Here is a 13,097-nt window from a genome sequence, read left to right on the forward strand (position 1 = left end):
TTGCTTCAACATTCACAGTGATGTTTTATACATTGACATTAACAGTTCACTTTACACACTGACAGACACATTTCATTTTACCATTAAAGTCGAAATTGAAACTTAAACTTGAAAATCTTCCTGATGATTATGACAATATCATAAATATCTGTAATGGTCCTGCACCATCACATCATCAAACAGACTACAGCACACAAAGTTTTAAAATGGTTAGATGGCTGAATAAATGGAAGAGTGAATGAATCTGAGATTATCTCCTCCCAGGTGATGAGACAGAGGCGGATGTGGACGATACTGATAATCAAAGTGAGAACTCGTTTCCCGTCCTGACCTCATAATTTATCAGTAATGTTTTCCATCAGTACAGTGTGGTAGAAATGTAAAGGTAGAATGAAATCTTTAAAAGCCACTTTCTTCCTTTTTACTCCTGAAATCTGAAATTCTAGACCTTTACTTCTGATTAAGAAACATGCAGAAGAGAAACTTTTCAGTTCAGGAAGGTCTGTAGAAGTCAGAGCTATATAAAGTAGAAAATCTGAGCATGTGAAGGCTTTTCACAAGTACATTAGCTGGCCACTGAGCAGGTTGTTCCCAAAGTGAAGAACTCTGACTCACATTTCAGCATTTTTTCACTTTCACTTCCTCATAAAGCCTCAGAGTCAGAGATTTATCACACTGCTCGTATTCGCCATTTTAACACCGTCCTCTCCTCAGCGCTTTCTTAAGCACGTAACTTTCCACCTTCATTTTGGCTGTTTTGTTTGATTGGTGTTTGACTGGTGTTTGATTGGTGTTTATCGCTGTACTGGAGAGGTCTCTGTGCGGGAGAGAGGACTCGGAGCTCGGGAAGCGGTAGGCGCATTTCATCCCTCACCTTATTTTCTCCCTCGTGTTTGTTTTGTGTTTAAGTTTCACTTTCTGTCTGTTATTATTCTGCAGAATAAAATTTAAACAAAGAAAACCTTAGTTTAACCTCTTCACTACTCACTGTTTCTTAATGTCCGGTTTTACTAAGTACTAAAACAGCGTTTATTTACACTGTGAGGTGAAACAGCTCTGATACACACTAACTAAATAACTAACTAACTAACTACCATTACACTAACAGCTTTTCAGGTCGGTATTAAACACACTTCACAATCCAGCATGTACTCTCGGTTCTACGACTCCACTCTGATGTACTAAAGTAAACTAAATTATGCTATGCTAAGCTAAGCTACTTGAAGCTAAGCTAATGACTAGCTCTATGTGAGCTGCAGTCTCCGAGCTGAATTCGTGCGCGAGCGCGCGTTAAGGCTGAGGAGAATGAGTCTCCGCCCACTGGCTCGCGCGTCACTGCAGTCACCCGGAAGTGTATAGAGTAGGGTTTTTTTTTTTATTTTTTATTTATTTTTTTCTTTTTTTTATTTTTTAAACATCTTCACGCAGCAAACAGGCATGATCACTGTTGAGCACACCAACAATAAATCCAAGCAGCATGCTGGATTGTTACGAAATGGTACGAAACTTAAATGCTACGAATTTATATTCAAAGTGGGCAGTCTCCAGTGTTTCTGTTAATTACAGCATATGCAAAGTATTTTTAAGCTATCCAATTTCCATAAACAAATGTTTTATTCTCATTCAGATTTTTTATATCAATAAAATATTCCCGTTTCTAAACTATGATTTGCTGTGGTTATTGATGCTGTTCCTCTCAGAGTTAATCTACTTTTAAAATGCTCTGTTACGTCACATTTCCTCTCCTCGCTGTTGCACATCCATAGAACTAGTGTTACGGTGAATTTGCTTCTATTTCTAATCCAAACCCTGTGTTAGAAATAGACGAAGACTAGTATATTACTATATATGTGAATTTCCCTCAGGGATTGATAAAGTGCTCTCTCTCTCTCTCTCTCTCTCTCTCGCTCTCTCTTTTATTGGAGGTAGTTTCTTACAATATGCATTTTTATGGTTGTGCTGAAGAATAGAAAATCCTGTCTGTTCTGGCAATGCATACATTGTGATTTTGGAAGTACTGTGTTGCTGCTGCTTCTCTTTCTGCTGAATAATTACTTTATTGGTTTATATTAAAAATAATAATAATAATAATAATAAATAGCTTTTTGTATAAATATGTTTAGAAATTATTTTTTCCATTATCAACATAATTACTTGGAAGGATTTTTTAAATCAAAATGTACATTTTTAAAACAAATAAGTATCAAATACTTTGTTTGTCCAATCTGCATTTTCCTGATCAAAAGAAAACATGTTTCAGTGTGTGTTATCTTTCTTAAATGTTAGAACACTGCATTGCTAAATGCTCGTAATCAAACACCTGCCTTGTTCTGTAGAGATCCAGTGTGTATATAGTCTTCTAGGCTGGACATTCATTTCATGCTACTTGCTATAAAGTCAATGAGAATCCGCTACATGATCAGGGCTAGAATACCTGATCGCTTTGTAAATTACATTAGCACTCCTACCAACCACAGATTTTAATTATTAATTGGTAAAACAACGCTGAATAAAGACAACTGACGCTTTTAAGTGCACCGTGATAATATTTTACAAAAATAATGGAAAGTAGTAAAATATTCTTCCTGATTTAGCCCCTTAAACCCTCAGGGTCCACTGGTGCATTCACACGTATATTCCTCACTCTTGCACCTACACACCTTTCCTGCAGACTGAATAATTCATAATAGTTATTGAAGGTACTCAAGGAACCAGCCAACTCAGCATGAACCTGATCTTCAGCTTTCTTATTTTACTGTAAACACAGTGTTTAAAAAAAAAAAGTAGGGATTAAAAACACTCTCCACATCTTCCATAAACACAGCCATCGAGCGAGTGAGAGCAAGCGAGCGAGCGAGAGAGAGCACTTGTTAATATAACCAGTACAGACAGGTATCAGGTGTGCTCTGTTAATTAGCCTATCACTATACACTCCTGTTAAACCATTCCCTCACCTGCTATTTCACCTCACAACCTTTTACTACATTTCAGTACACACTCTCCCTCTGCAAGATATTTGAAAACACGTTAAAACCTTTCTAACACGTTATCACATGCAAAATACTGATGTTTGTTAAGAAACACCACAAATTGTACACTAATGTCATAAAATTACACATATGCGCCATTCAGATCTTAGGGAATCACAGTTGCATGTACTAGTGCAGAGGTTCTCAAACCTTTTACAGTCAGACGCTTGTTCAGCATGGACCACTCAAATCAGGTTTATTTTACAAACTATTAAAAAATAGGAACATTACTTTAAATGTGCACAATAATAGTTTGTCTATTTATTGGAGTCAGAGATGGGTTTTTGTTTATTTCTGAACTCTTCACCAACAGAAGCTGTTTTTATTAAAAATGTTAGTGGGTTATGGTTTCAGAAGCAGCAATGTCAGCTGAGCCACCAGCTCATCTACATGAGTGCAGTTTAACAACTATTATGTCTGTAAATATCAGTAATATGATACACAGATTTATTATTTTACATTATTGCACCGATTTATTTACTTTCACTTTGTTAACAATGTAGCATAAAAAGCAATAAAGCTGGAAAAGTAATTTGAAGCCTGTATGTGGCAGTTAACTGAAGTGTGGTTTGACACCTTCTTTACTGCGTTTCTGCTTTAACTATGGAAAAGACAACTAGTGAATTAATTTTCTGAATCACTAGTTGACTAGTAAAAATGAGTAGTCATGCAATCCCTACTACAGAGCAGTGTGGGTAGTCCAGGTCCTTTATGCCTCGTGCCCCTCTTTGGAAGAAAACAAATGTTAATTCTGATCATTAAACTGAAAATCAAAAGAAAATTCTTTTTTTTTTTTTTTTTTTTTTATTAAAAAAAAATAAACATCAGGTGCAACTACTGAAAGGTTCAACCTTCCCATCATTGTCTGAGGTCATGTGACCAGAGATTTTCTACAATTACTGAAAAGGTAACATCATAAAAGTCCAGCTGATGTGCAGCTCTAGGAATCTAGTAAAAGTATTTACCAAATTCCTAAATAAAGAGGAAGATTTGTGTGTGCAGTCATATAAATTGTGTGTAGTTAGTGGTTATGTTGCTGATTTACAAATAATTGTGCTGTAAATCACCTTACATGTGAAGTCAAGAGAGAAAAATGGATGTAAAAGAATTTTTCTGTAGTAATTGTTCAAAAACTGTTTACAACACAACATGAACATAAAAATAAAATCATAGGCATGCACGCATGTGTGTTCATAAAGTACATGTAAAGAAAATCCTCTTACAGGATCTTCACATGCTAGCGGTATCAGAGGTGTGAGAGTCTCTGTTTGTGAAGTTAAATCACACAGCAGGTGATACTCTTCAACTTTCCCACCTAAAACCGATCTGTTATTTTATGTTAAACATGCAATCTTCTGTTGCCCCGTTAATAATTTGTATTTACTGAATTGTGTGTATTCAATTCAATTCACTACAGTTCAATTCTATTCAATTCTATTTGGAGGCACTCTTAACAGAGCCTTAATGAGCGAGCCAGAGGTGATGATGGTGAGGAAAAACTGATGATATGAGGAAGAAACCTTGAGAGGAACCAGACTCAGAAGGAACCCATCCTCATCTGGGTGACACCCGATAGTGCGACTATAAATAATTACCATGTTTATGAGGCTTGCGTGTTAAGTTTGCACAAACCTTAATAAATCAGGGTTTATATTGGGCAGCACAGTTTTTTTTTTTTTTTTTTTTTTTTTTTTAGTGAAACACACACAGCCTTAAATATTAAAAATAACATCAGCAGTAAACTGAATGATAAGTAACTCACAGCATTAAGGATGTTCTACTGTTAATTGTCCTGCTAATGAATCACAGAGAACTGATGAGTAAGAATCATCACAGTCCACATTAATGGGAATCATTAGCTTGTTATTTTGGAAATAAACATTTAGAGTTACTCACCTCTTATCAATTGTAGCTGCACTAAATATTTCTAAAACAAATAAAGTAATAAATCTGAAGGTCACTTCATGCAGGGTGTAACTCAGTGTTCATTTCCACTCCTCAGGTCCCAGCATCGTTCATGGGCAGAAAGTTCTGTGTGAAAGTGTTTGGTTTCTGATACACAGCACTCCCCGCAGGCCACACCCAGACAGCCCTGTGAACAGAGAACCGATCTGAGGTCGGCACGTTATTGTGTGATGGCTGCTTGTTTCTGATGGACAATGTTTCCCGCAGACGGGAATTAGACTTGGAATAAAATTGGACAGGATGGAGCTAGTGTGAGAGTTCTATAGAGAGTTAAGGCTCCTTAATTCTAATGATGGGCTGTGAGGATCAGGATGGAGCCGAAGCTCCTCTCGATGCCTGTAGGTTACTCACACATCACCGAGAGGTTTTAGTGGAACTGGTGAAAAATACACAGTGCATTTTAGACAACCTGAAGATGAATGGCTTCATCTGCAATGAAGACATTGAGATTATCCAGCGTTCATTCACTAAAACAGAGCAGGTACGTAAACATGTCTCTCTCACACATACACACATTTAAATACTTTTTCCCTAGATCCTAAAGGCCAAAAAACTTTTTTATAATCAGGTGCGTAAAATCTTGGAGTTGGTGCAGAGTAAAGGTGAAGAGGCTTCTGCGTATTTTATTCACATTCTGTACCAGGCATATGACGCATTCATCGACCTTCGGCCTTGGTTTAACACAATTCACTACAAACCTGCCGAGTGTGTGAAGGACATACCTGTGATTAACACAGACCCCAGTGAGTGTATTAATCAAAATCACATAGAAATTATCTCCTGTCCAAAACTTTATTCACTAACACAGGGTTTTGTTTTCAGTTAGTAGATACAGTGAGAAACTCAGACAGGAACTTGGCAGAGACACTCAGTTCCTCACCTCTTACTCTCAGAAGGAAGAGACGCGACTGGAGGAGTTTTATACAGACACACAGATGGAAATCCTGAATGAGCGAGGAGAGAGTCTGGGCTTCCTGAAGAGTCTGGATGAGATTCTAGGAGAAGAAGGTGTGTTTAACCAGCAGGCTGGGACCATCTTAATCACAGGTGATGCTGGAGTGGGAAAATCTATTCTGCTTCAGAAACTACAGAACCTGTGGTCCAAAAGAGAGCTGAACACCAGAGCAAAGTTCTTCTTCACATTCAGATGCAGAATGTTCAGCACCTTTAAGGAGACTGATGAGATCTCAGTGAAGGATCTGATATTCAAACACAATTGCTATCCAGATGAAGACCCGGATGGCGAGGTGTTCAGCTACATCCTGCGATTTCCAGAGTCCATACTTTTCACGTTTGATGGATATGATGAAATCCAGATGGACTTTGATCTAGAAAACATACCAGAGGTGGTTTCTCCTGAGGAAAGGACACACCCACTTTTAGTTCTCATGAACCTGCTGAGAGGAAAATTGCTCAAAGGTTCCAGAAAAATCCTAACGGCTCGAACCGGCACAGAAATCCAGAGCAGAGTGATCCGGAAGAAAGTGTTTCTTAGAGGCTTCTCACCAGAACACCTCAAACAATATCTGTCTCATCATTTTCCCGTGCAGGAGCAGAGGGATATGGTATCTGTGCAGCTGGACGCAAACCCTCACCTCTGTGGTCTCTGCTCTTTCCCATTGTTCAGCTGGATCATTTTCAAGAGCTTTAAGCACCTTCAGAGTGTGTACGATGATGTCGAGCTGCCGGACTCATGCATCACTCTCACCAACGTCTTCCTCCTGCTGGCGGAGGTGTCCCTGAGCCGGAGCAGTACGAGTGCTGGACTCTTGAATAGAAGCACACGCTGCACCGTAGACACATTTAAATCAGGGCTGAAGGTGCTCTCTGCCTTCGCCAAGCTTGCACTGCTGGGTCTGGAAAAGAGCAGCTTCATTTACACCCATGATGAGGTTTCATCCTGTGGCCTTAGCGATGACGACATACAAGTTGGATTTCTGAGGCCCGTCAGTCACTACAACACATGTGGCACTTTGGCAACTTACGAGTTTCTCCATGTGACACTGCAGGCATTTCTGGCTGCATTTTGTCTCATCTTGGATCTGCACATCATTCCTGATGGGATCCTGAGGTTCTTCTCTAAGTGTGAATACCATAAGGCATCCCAATTGACCTGCCTGTCCTGTTTGGGGACATCGTCCCATCCAAGAAATTCAGATCCCTTTCAGACGAATGAGCACTTTCAGTTCACAAACCTGTTCCTGTGCGGCCTGTTATCCAAATCCAACGCCTTCCTCCTGGAGCACCTTGTCCCTCCAGCATCACTGAAGAAAAAGCGAAAGGCTCTGAAGTACTACTTTTCCTCCAGCGTAAAGACACACCTGAGTGGCCTGCCTCGCTACCCAAGCACCGACATCAAGGGAAATAAAGTGCATGTGATGCCAAACTTCCTGTGGATGCTGCGCTGTATATTTGAGACTCACAGCGAGGACGTGGCTCGTCTGACAGCTAAAGGAATCTCAGCAGATTACCTCAAACTGGCATACTGTAACATCTACTCAGCCGACTGCAGCGCTCTCAACTTCGTCCTTCATCACCACAGGAAGTATTTAGCAGTCGATCTGGACAACAACAACATCAGCGACTATGGTGTGAAGCAGCTCACTCCTTTGTTTAGCAAAATGACCGTAGTCAGGTATGACACATTTCAAACAGCTCACAGATAAAAGCTTGCCAGTGGAGCTACCCTGTTCCCCCATGTTCCCTTGTTCCAAGTTTTCTCACTGCTCTCAGTGTTCCACTGTTCTCGGTGTTTCCCTTTTTCCAGTGTTCATCTTCCTGGTTGCAGGAATTCTACTACTTTTAGAAATCTGCATTCACACGGTGACCCTGATCAGGATGTAGCGTTTACTGAAGATGAATGAATTAAAGTCATTCTGGATTCTTGCACATTTTGTTTAAAGTCATTCTGGATTCTTGCACATTTTGTTTAAAGTCATTCTGGATTCTTGCACATTTTGTTTAAAGTCATTCTGGATTCTTGCACATTTTGTTTAAAGTCATTCTGGATTCTTGCACATGTTTTAGGTTTTGTGTGAATCAGCTGACCGACAGCAGTGTGGAAGTTTTGGCTACAGAACTCATCAAACACAAAATCGTTAAGGTTTTGGGGTAATTTCACATAAAGTAATAAATATTAGCTCTGTATTTGTTTATTACATATAAGTCATATAAATTGATATAAATTAGTAAATGTTTCTCTGTTAATACATTTACAGACTTTACAAGAATCACATCACAGATGTCGGAGCCAAACTGGTGGCACAGATAATCGATGAATGTCCTCACCTGAGAACTGTCAAGTAAGAATGCATTTTATTACACTTTAAACACTGTTACTCAGCAATGTTTCCTAGTTGCCTTGTTTCTATGTTTTCAGTCGCATTTTTTTCTCGTCTTTTTGTGTTATTACTGACTTCATTTGATTTAACTGGCTCTAGTTCATAGTTGTGTTGTTTGTGTGTATTTTCGGCTCTGATCGTGGAGTTACTTTCTTCCATCACAGACACAATGAGTCCAAATAAAAGACTTTGTATTGAATTGCCACTTACTCCACATCCCTACTGTTTATAAAATATAATAATTAAGACAAATGATTTATGTAAATGGTTTTGATGTGTGTAGGCTCGGCTATAATCATATCACAGCCGTGGGTGCGACATTTCTTGCTGAAGCTATTCGGAAAAGCAAATCGATCTTCGATGTCGGGTAAAACAGCAACTCACAGCCACACAAGCATGAAGATTAAACCTGAATAGACTAATAAAATTGTTCAGTCATGCTTTAACATACAGTTTTTGTGTTCAGCATGTGGGGGAACAGTATTGGAGACGACGGTGCTCATGCTTTCGCTGAGGCAATAAAGAACCACAGCAGCTTAACGAATCTCAGGTGAGTTTTATTATAAAACTAGATCAGGTTTACAGGCACGATGATCGTTAGGTGAAACAAAAATAAACAGGAAATGGTCTCAAGCTCATGTTAGCTAACAGTGTTTTAATCAGAATTCACTTTACTGTGATGTTTAAGACTAAATATATTAACTGTTTAAAATTTTAAATAAAAATAACTTTATTCTTCCTGTAATAACTTTATGCTTCTTTGTTATTGTTAGTCTGTCCGCAAACGAGATCACATCTGAGGGAGGAATAAGTTTAGCGAGAGCGTTAACGCTAAATTCCAGCCTTCACATCTTCTGGTGCTCATCACATTCTTCACGTCACTCATTTTAATGGCACATGACACCATATGTTTGCTTTAATACATGTTAAATACATGTTAAATTGCATGTATGGTGTCGTGTGCATGTGTGCAGTATAATAATATGTATTTAATATGTGTATAAATAGAAATACAGATGCGTTTACTGCATGTAATTTACACTTTGGTTTTTTTCAGGCTGATTCAAAACAACATCTCAGACGATGCAGCAGTGGAGCTAGCCAAAGCGTTTCAGAAGAATTCGGCGCTCACACACCTCATGTAAGACCCCAGGCCACACACACTTATTAATGTACCCTTGTCCACTTTCCCATGGTGGAGTCCCCTTGGTAATCTTAAAGGCGGTTTCATACTTTATCTGATCCAGTGATAGCTGAAGATTGAGGTATCATCACTGTAGACTTCAGGAACTTCACTGGGGCTCTCGCAAGAACTCGCTGTTAAAATGTTGAGTTCTTTTGGTCTCTGTTGCTGGGGTAGGAAGAAAAAAATCCTTCAGGACACAAGCCTGGACTGTACTCTGTAATGAGTGCAGCACTGTTTAATATTAATAATCTTTATTTATATAGATCTTTTATTTATATTAAACTGAAGCTTCACCCCAGACAGTTTCCTATTTTCTGACACAGGATAATGTTAGAGTACAGAATAAATTATATTATTATTGTGTTTTTATGAATTACTGTGTCTTGTGCATTAATACACTGATCTTATTGAATCTAAGACTAAATCTGTGTGTGTGTGTTCAGGTTAAATTACAATCAGTTTTCTGCTCATGGAGTTGAACACCTCGCTGAAGGTCTGAAACACAACACAACAATTAAAGAAGTCAAGTAAGACACACACACACACACACACACACACACACACACACAGCTGTAGTAAACACAGTCAGTCAATATTCTGAAATGAGGGTACATGTTTATCGCCTATAAAGCACATTTTGGGGAATTGGACCTTAATCACACATCTGGGTACATGCGTGTTTTAGCATGTGTTGTAAGAGAAATTAATGTAAGGAGGATTACACCACACCTTCTGAATCTTGACTTTTATACTCTGGGAAATGAAAATACATGAAGCATGCACACATGAAAAATGCAATCCAATTTGAGATTAAATGAACCATTAAATGAACTGCATCCTGTTAGTTACCACTGTAGTGATGTAACACACACACATACATACACACACACACACAGAAACACAGGTGTGATGGAAAAGGAGTGAGTTGTTTATGATGCTGTTATTCTAATCACAGTTTTAATGTTTGTGTGTGAATGTGTGCAGTTTAAAGGGGAATCAGATCAGTGTAGAGGACGAGTTTCGCTTCAAGGAGGAGAAAAGACTTCGATTCTGTTGAGGATTAAACACCACACTTCCTGTCAGACCACTGACACAGCAGTGTTTACACACCTGTACTGCAGTGTCTCAAGCAGCGTCCATGTCTTATTCCCAGCTCAGCCCTTAGCCCCTGACCCTGCCTGTCCCCACCATGGCCCTGCCTTGACCCCGCCCTGGCCCCATCTATCACAAACTCCTCATAACACATCTTCAACTCTTACTCTCCTTGTGAACATTTAAGCTCTCTTGCCCATGAACAAGCCACACCACAGATGTGCACCCTGTCTGGAATACTATTGTATTTCTGAATGAGTGTCCTGCCTAGACATCTGTCTGTCAGTCTGTCTGTCTGTCTGTCAGTCTGTCTGTCTGTCTGTCTGTCTGTCTGTCTGTCTGTCTGTCTGTCTGTCTCCTTCTCTGTCTATCTGTCTGCACTTGACTCCTGTCTTGTCAGTGCACATGGATCTAAGAGCCAATCTGAGCGGTGAACCAGACTCAAAATGGAACCCATCCTGAAACCAATGACACCACATAATACAATTATAAATAATTTCAATTATAAATAAAGTTATTAACTGTTCTATGATGGATACTTGTGTACAAACTGTTTTTAGAAATTGCAGTCCTAAGGCTATCCAAGGAAGAACATCCACAGACATCTTTATGGTTTCTATGTGGTACCATCCATAGTAATCTCATGGTGATCATTAGGCTGTCCATGTGGGCCATCTTCAGCAGCAGTGAGTGATTTTCAAGTGATGAGAACTCCAACCAGAAGTAGGGCATCAGGATGGATCGGATAGGAGAGCAGAAGGGGTCAGGATCACTGGCATCTCAGGAGTAGCACGTGTAACTCAACAGAAAGAGAGAGAGAGACAGAAAGAACACATTATTAGGTATGCTCTTGTCATGTAATGGTTAAATAATAAGTACTTTGCGTGCAGAGAGCAAGCAGGGACTCCGGCAGGACTAGCTACGACAGCATAACTAAAAGGGAGAGCCAGAAGCTAACACAGACATGAGCGAGTCCTGGGACTCCACCATCGACAAACCTGAGTGAACGTGTGAGAGTGGGGGAGCGACAGCATCCAAACATCCCAGTTCACCACAACACTCTATGCCTGTGAACCCTCCAGACCTGCCCCTGTACCTAAGAAAAAACTATTCACTAAAGGCTTGACCAAACAAATATGTTTTCAACCTAAATGTTTTTGTTTTGTTTTGTTTTAAATTGGTTGAAGAACATACAAAATACCAAATAACCAACAGTAAGAAAAAATCTTAAATATTATTAACCAAAAATTCAGCATCACAATTTCAACAAAAGGACAAATATTTTACAGTTTTAAAATCAAAGTCAGGTATTACATACTTCAAACTTAACCAAGCGTAGAGGTCATCCCATAATTTTTCAGAGAATTTGCATAAATAAAACAAATGTTCCAGTGACTCATGTCTGCTTCACAAAACGTGCATTCATTACAATGCACATTAAACCTGTTTCTGAGGAACTCATTACAGGGATAAATATCGTAAATAATTTTAAACTGAACTTCTTTTGCCTTTGGTAGAAGTGGAGAAGAGAGAAATCTTGTTCTAATTAGAACCACTTTATCTTCAGGAAAATCAAACACAAGGGGTCTCTTCTTTACTTTAGAAGGGAAATCTGTGTATTTACTAATGTTCTCAAAACCTTATTATTACTGCTCTGCTCTGTAAAATTAATACCAGAGATGATTAGATTACCTAATCTTGGTATCACAGGTAAATAACACAATGCACCTTTAATCAACTGAACCAAACCAGCAGGAACAGCTTTCAACAAAGACACATATAATTCCTGAGTACAAATAATAGTGGATTTTTCACAACAATCATCATAACCAAGGAAATTCCCATCCCCATCCATAATGTGTACAATAGACCAGACGCCTTCGTCCATCCAGTCCTGAAAAAACACAGATTTCCCCTTAATAAGGATACACTTATTATTCCACAAAGAACAACTATGTGGCGAAAAGTTGTGTTTGTATATTAATTTCCAATATAATAATAGTTGACTAAAAGATGATAATTGACACTTTAATTTTGATGGCTCAAAATCACACCTTAAAAGGAAATCAATGCCCCCAAGAGAATCTAAAATTTTAGAAGAAAACCTAAACCAAACAGAATGTTTATTTCTAAGGAAGACTTGGAGCCACCTCAACTTAAGAGTACCATTCATAACATCGAAATCAATTTCGTTCAACCCTCCCTCACTGATCGGCTTCACTACATCTGATTTTCTTATATAATGGTGCTTGTTTTTCCAAATAAATTTTTGATTTTAGATTTTGATTAATGTCTTTTATCCACCTATCAGATATACTCAAAGAAATTGCTGGGTAAACCAACCTGGAAAGTGCTTCTGACTTCTGTATGAGAATTCTGCCAAATATAGAGATATCCCTTTGAACCCACATATTTAAAATATTTTGACTTTTTTTTTCATATTATCAATCAAATTACTTTTTTTCTCTAATTTTAGGGTCTTTA

At 38.6% G+C, this 13,097-nt stretch overlaps 1 protein-coding gene across 4 annotated transcripts; it reads left to right on the forward strand.

The window, feature by feature from the left end:
- The first annotated feature begins 610 nt into the window (after nt 1-610).
- nod1 (nucleotide-binding oligomerization domain containing 1) lies at nt 611-11,149 on the forward strand. 4 transcript variants are annotated; one of them, XM_034298201.2, is made up of 13 exons: nt 611-852; nt 3,858-3,936; nt 5,032-5,475; nt 5,563-5,737; nt 5,817-7,629; nt 8,022-8,105; nt 8,213-8,296; nt 8,619-8,702; nt 8,802-8,885; nt 9,109-9,192; nt 9,393-9,476; nt 9,965-10,048; nt 10,506-11,149. In XM_034298201.2, exons 3-13 carry the CDS (start codon nt 5,284-5,286, stop codon nt 10,576-10,578), a joined length of 2,841 nt encoding a protein of 946 aa, XP_034154092.1. In that variant the 5' UTR covers nt 611-852; nt 3,858-3,936; nt 5,032-5,283; the 3' UTR covers nt 10,579-11,149. The 4 variants fall into 4 exon arrangements, with proteins under 4 accessions (XP_034154092.1, XP_026767928.1, XP_026767927.1 ...); XM_026912127.3 differs by lacking the exon at nt 3,858-3,936 and having other exon boundaries at nt 611-1,498; XM_026912126.3 differs by lacking the exon at nt 3,858-3,936.
- Nucleotides 11,150-13,097: the final 1,948 nt, after the last annotated feature.

This window comes from Pangasianodon hypophthalmus, chromosome 22 (assembly GCF_027358585.1).
Source record: "Pangasianodon hypophthalmus isolate fPanHyp1 chromosome 22, fPanHyp1.pri, whole genome shotgun sequence".
Lineage (NCBI taxonomy): Eukaryota > Metazoa > Chordata > Actinopteri > Siluriformes > Pangasiidae > Pangasianodon > Pangasianodon hypophthalmus.

Coding starts and splice junctions, on each gene's coding strand:
- nod1 (XM_026912127.3), top strand. CDS start 5,284: ATGATGGGCTGTGAGGATCAGGATGGAGCCGAAGCTCCTCTCGATGCC. Junction 8,297..8,618: donor CCTCACCTGAGAACTGTCAA/GTAAGAATGCAT, acceptor TGATGTGTGTAG/GCTCGGCTATAATCATATCA. Junction 8,886..9,108: donor AGCAGCTTAACGAATCTCAG/GTGAGTTTTATT, acceptor TGTTATTGTTAG/TCTGTCCGCAAACGAGATCA.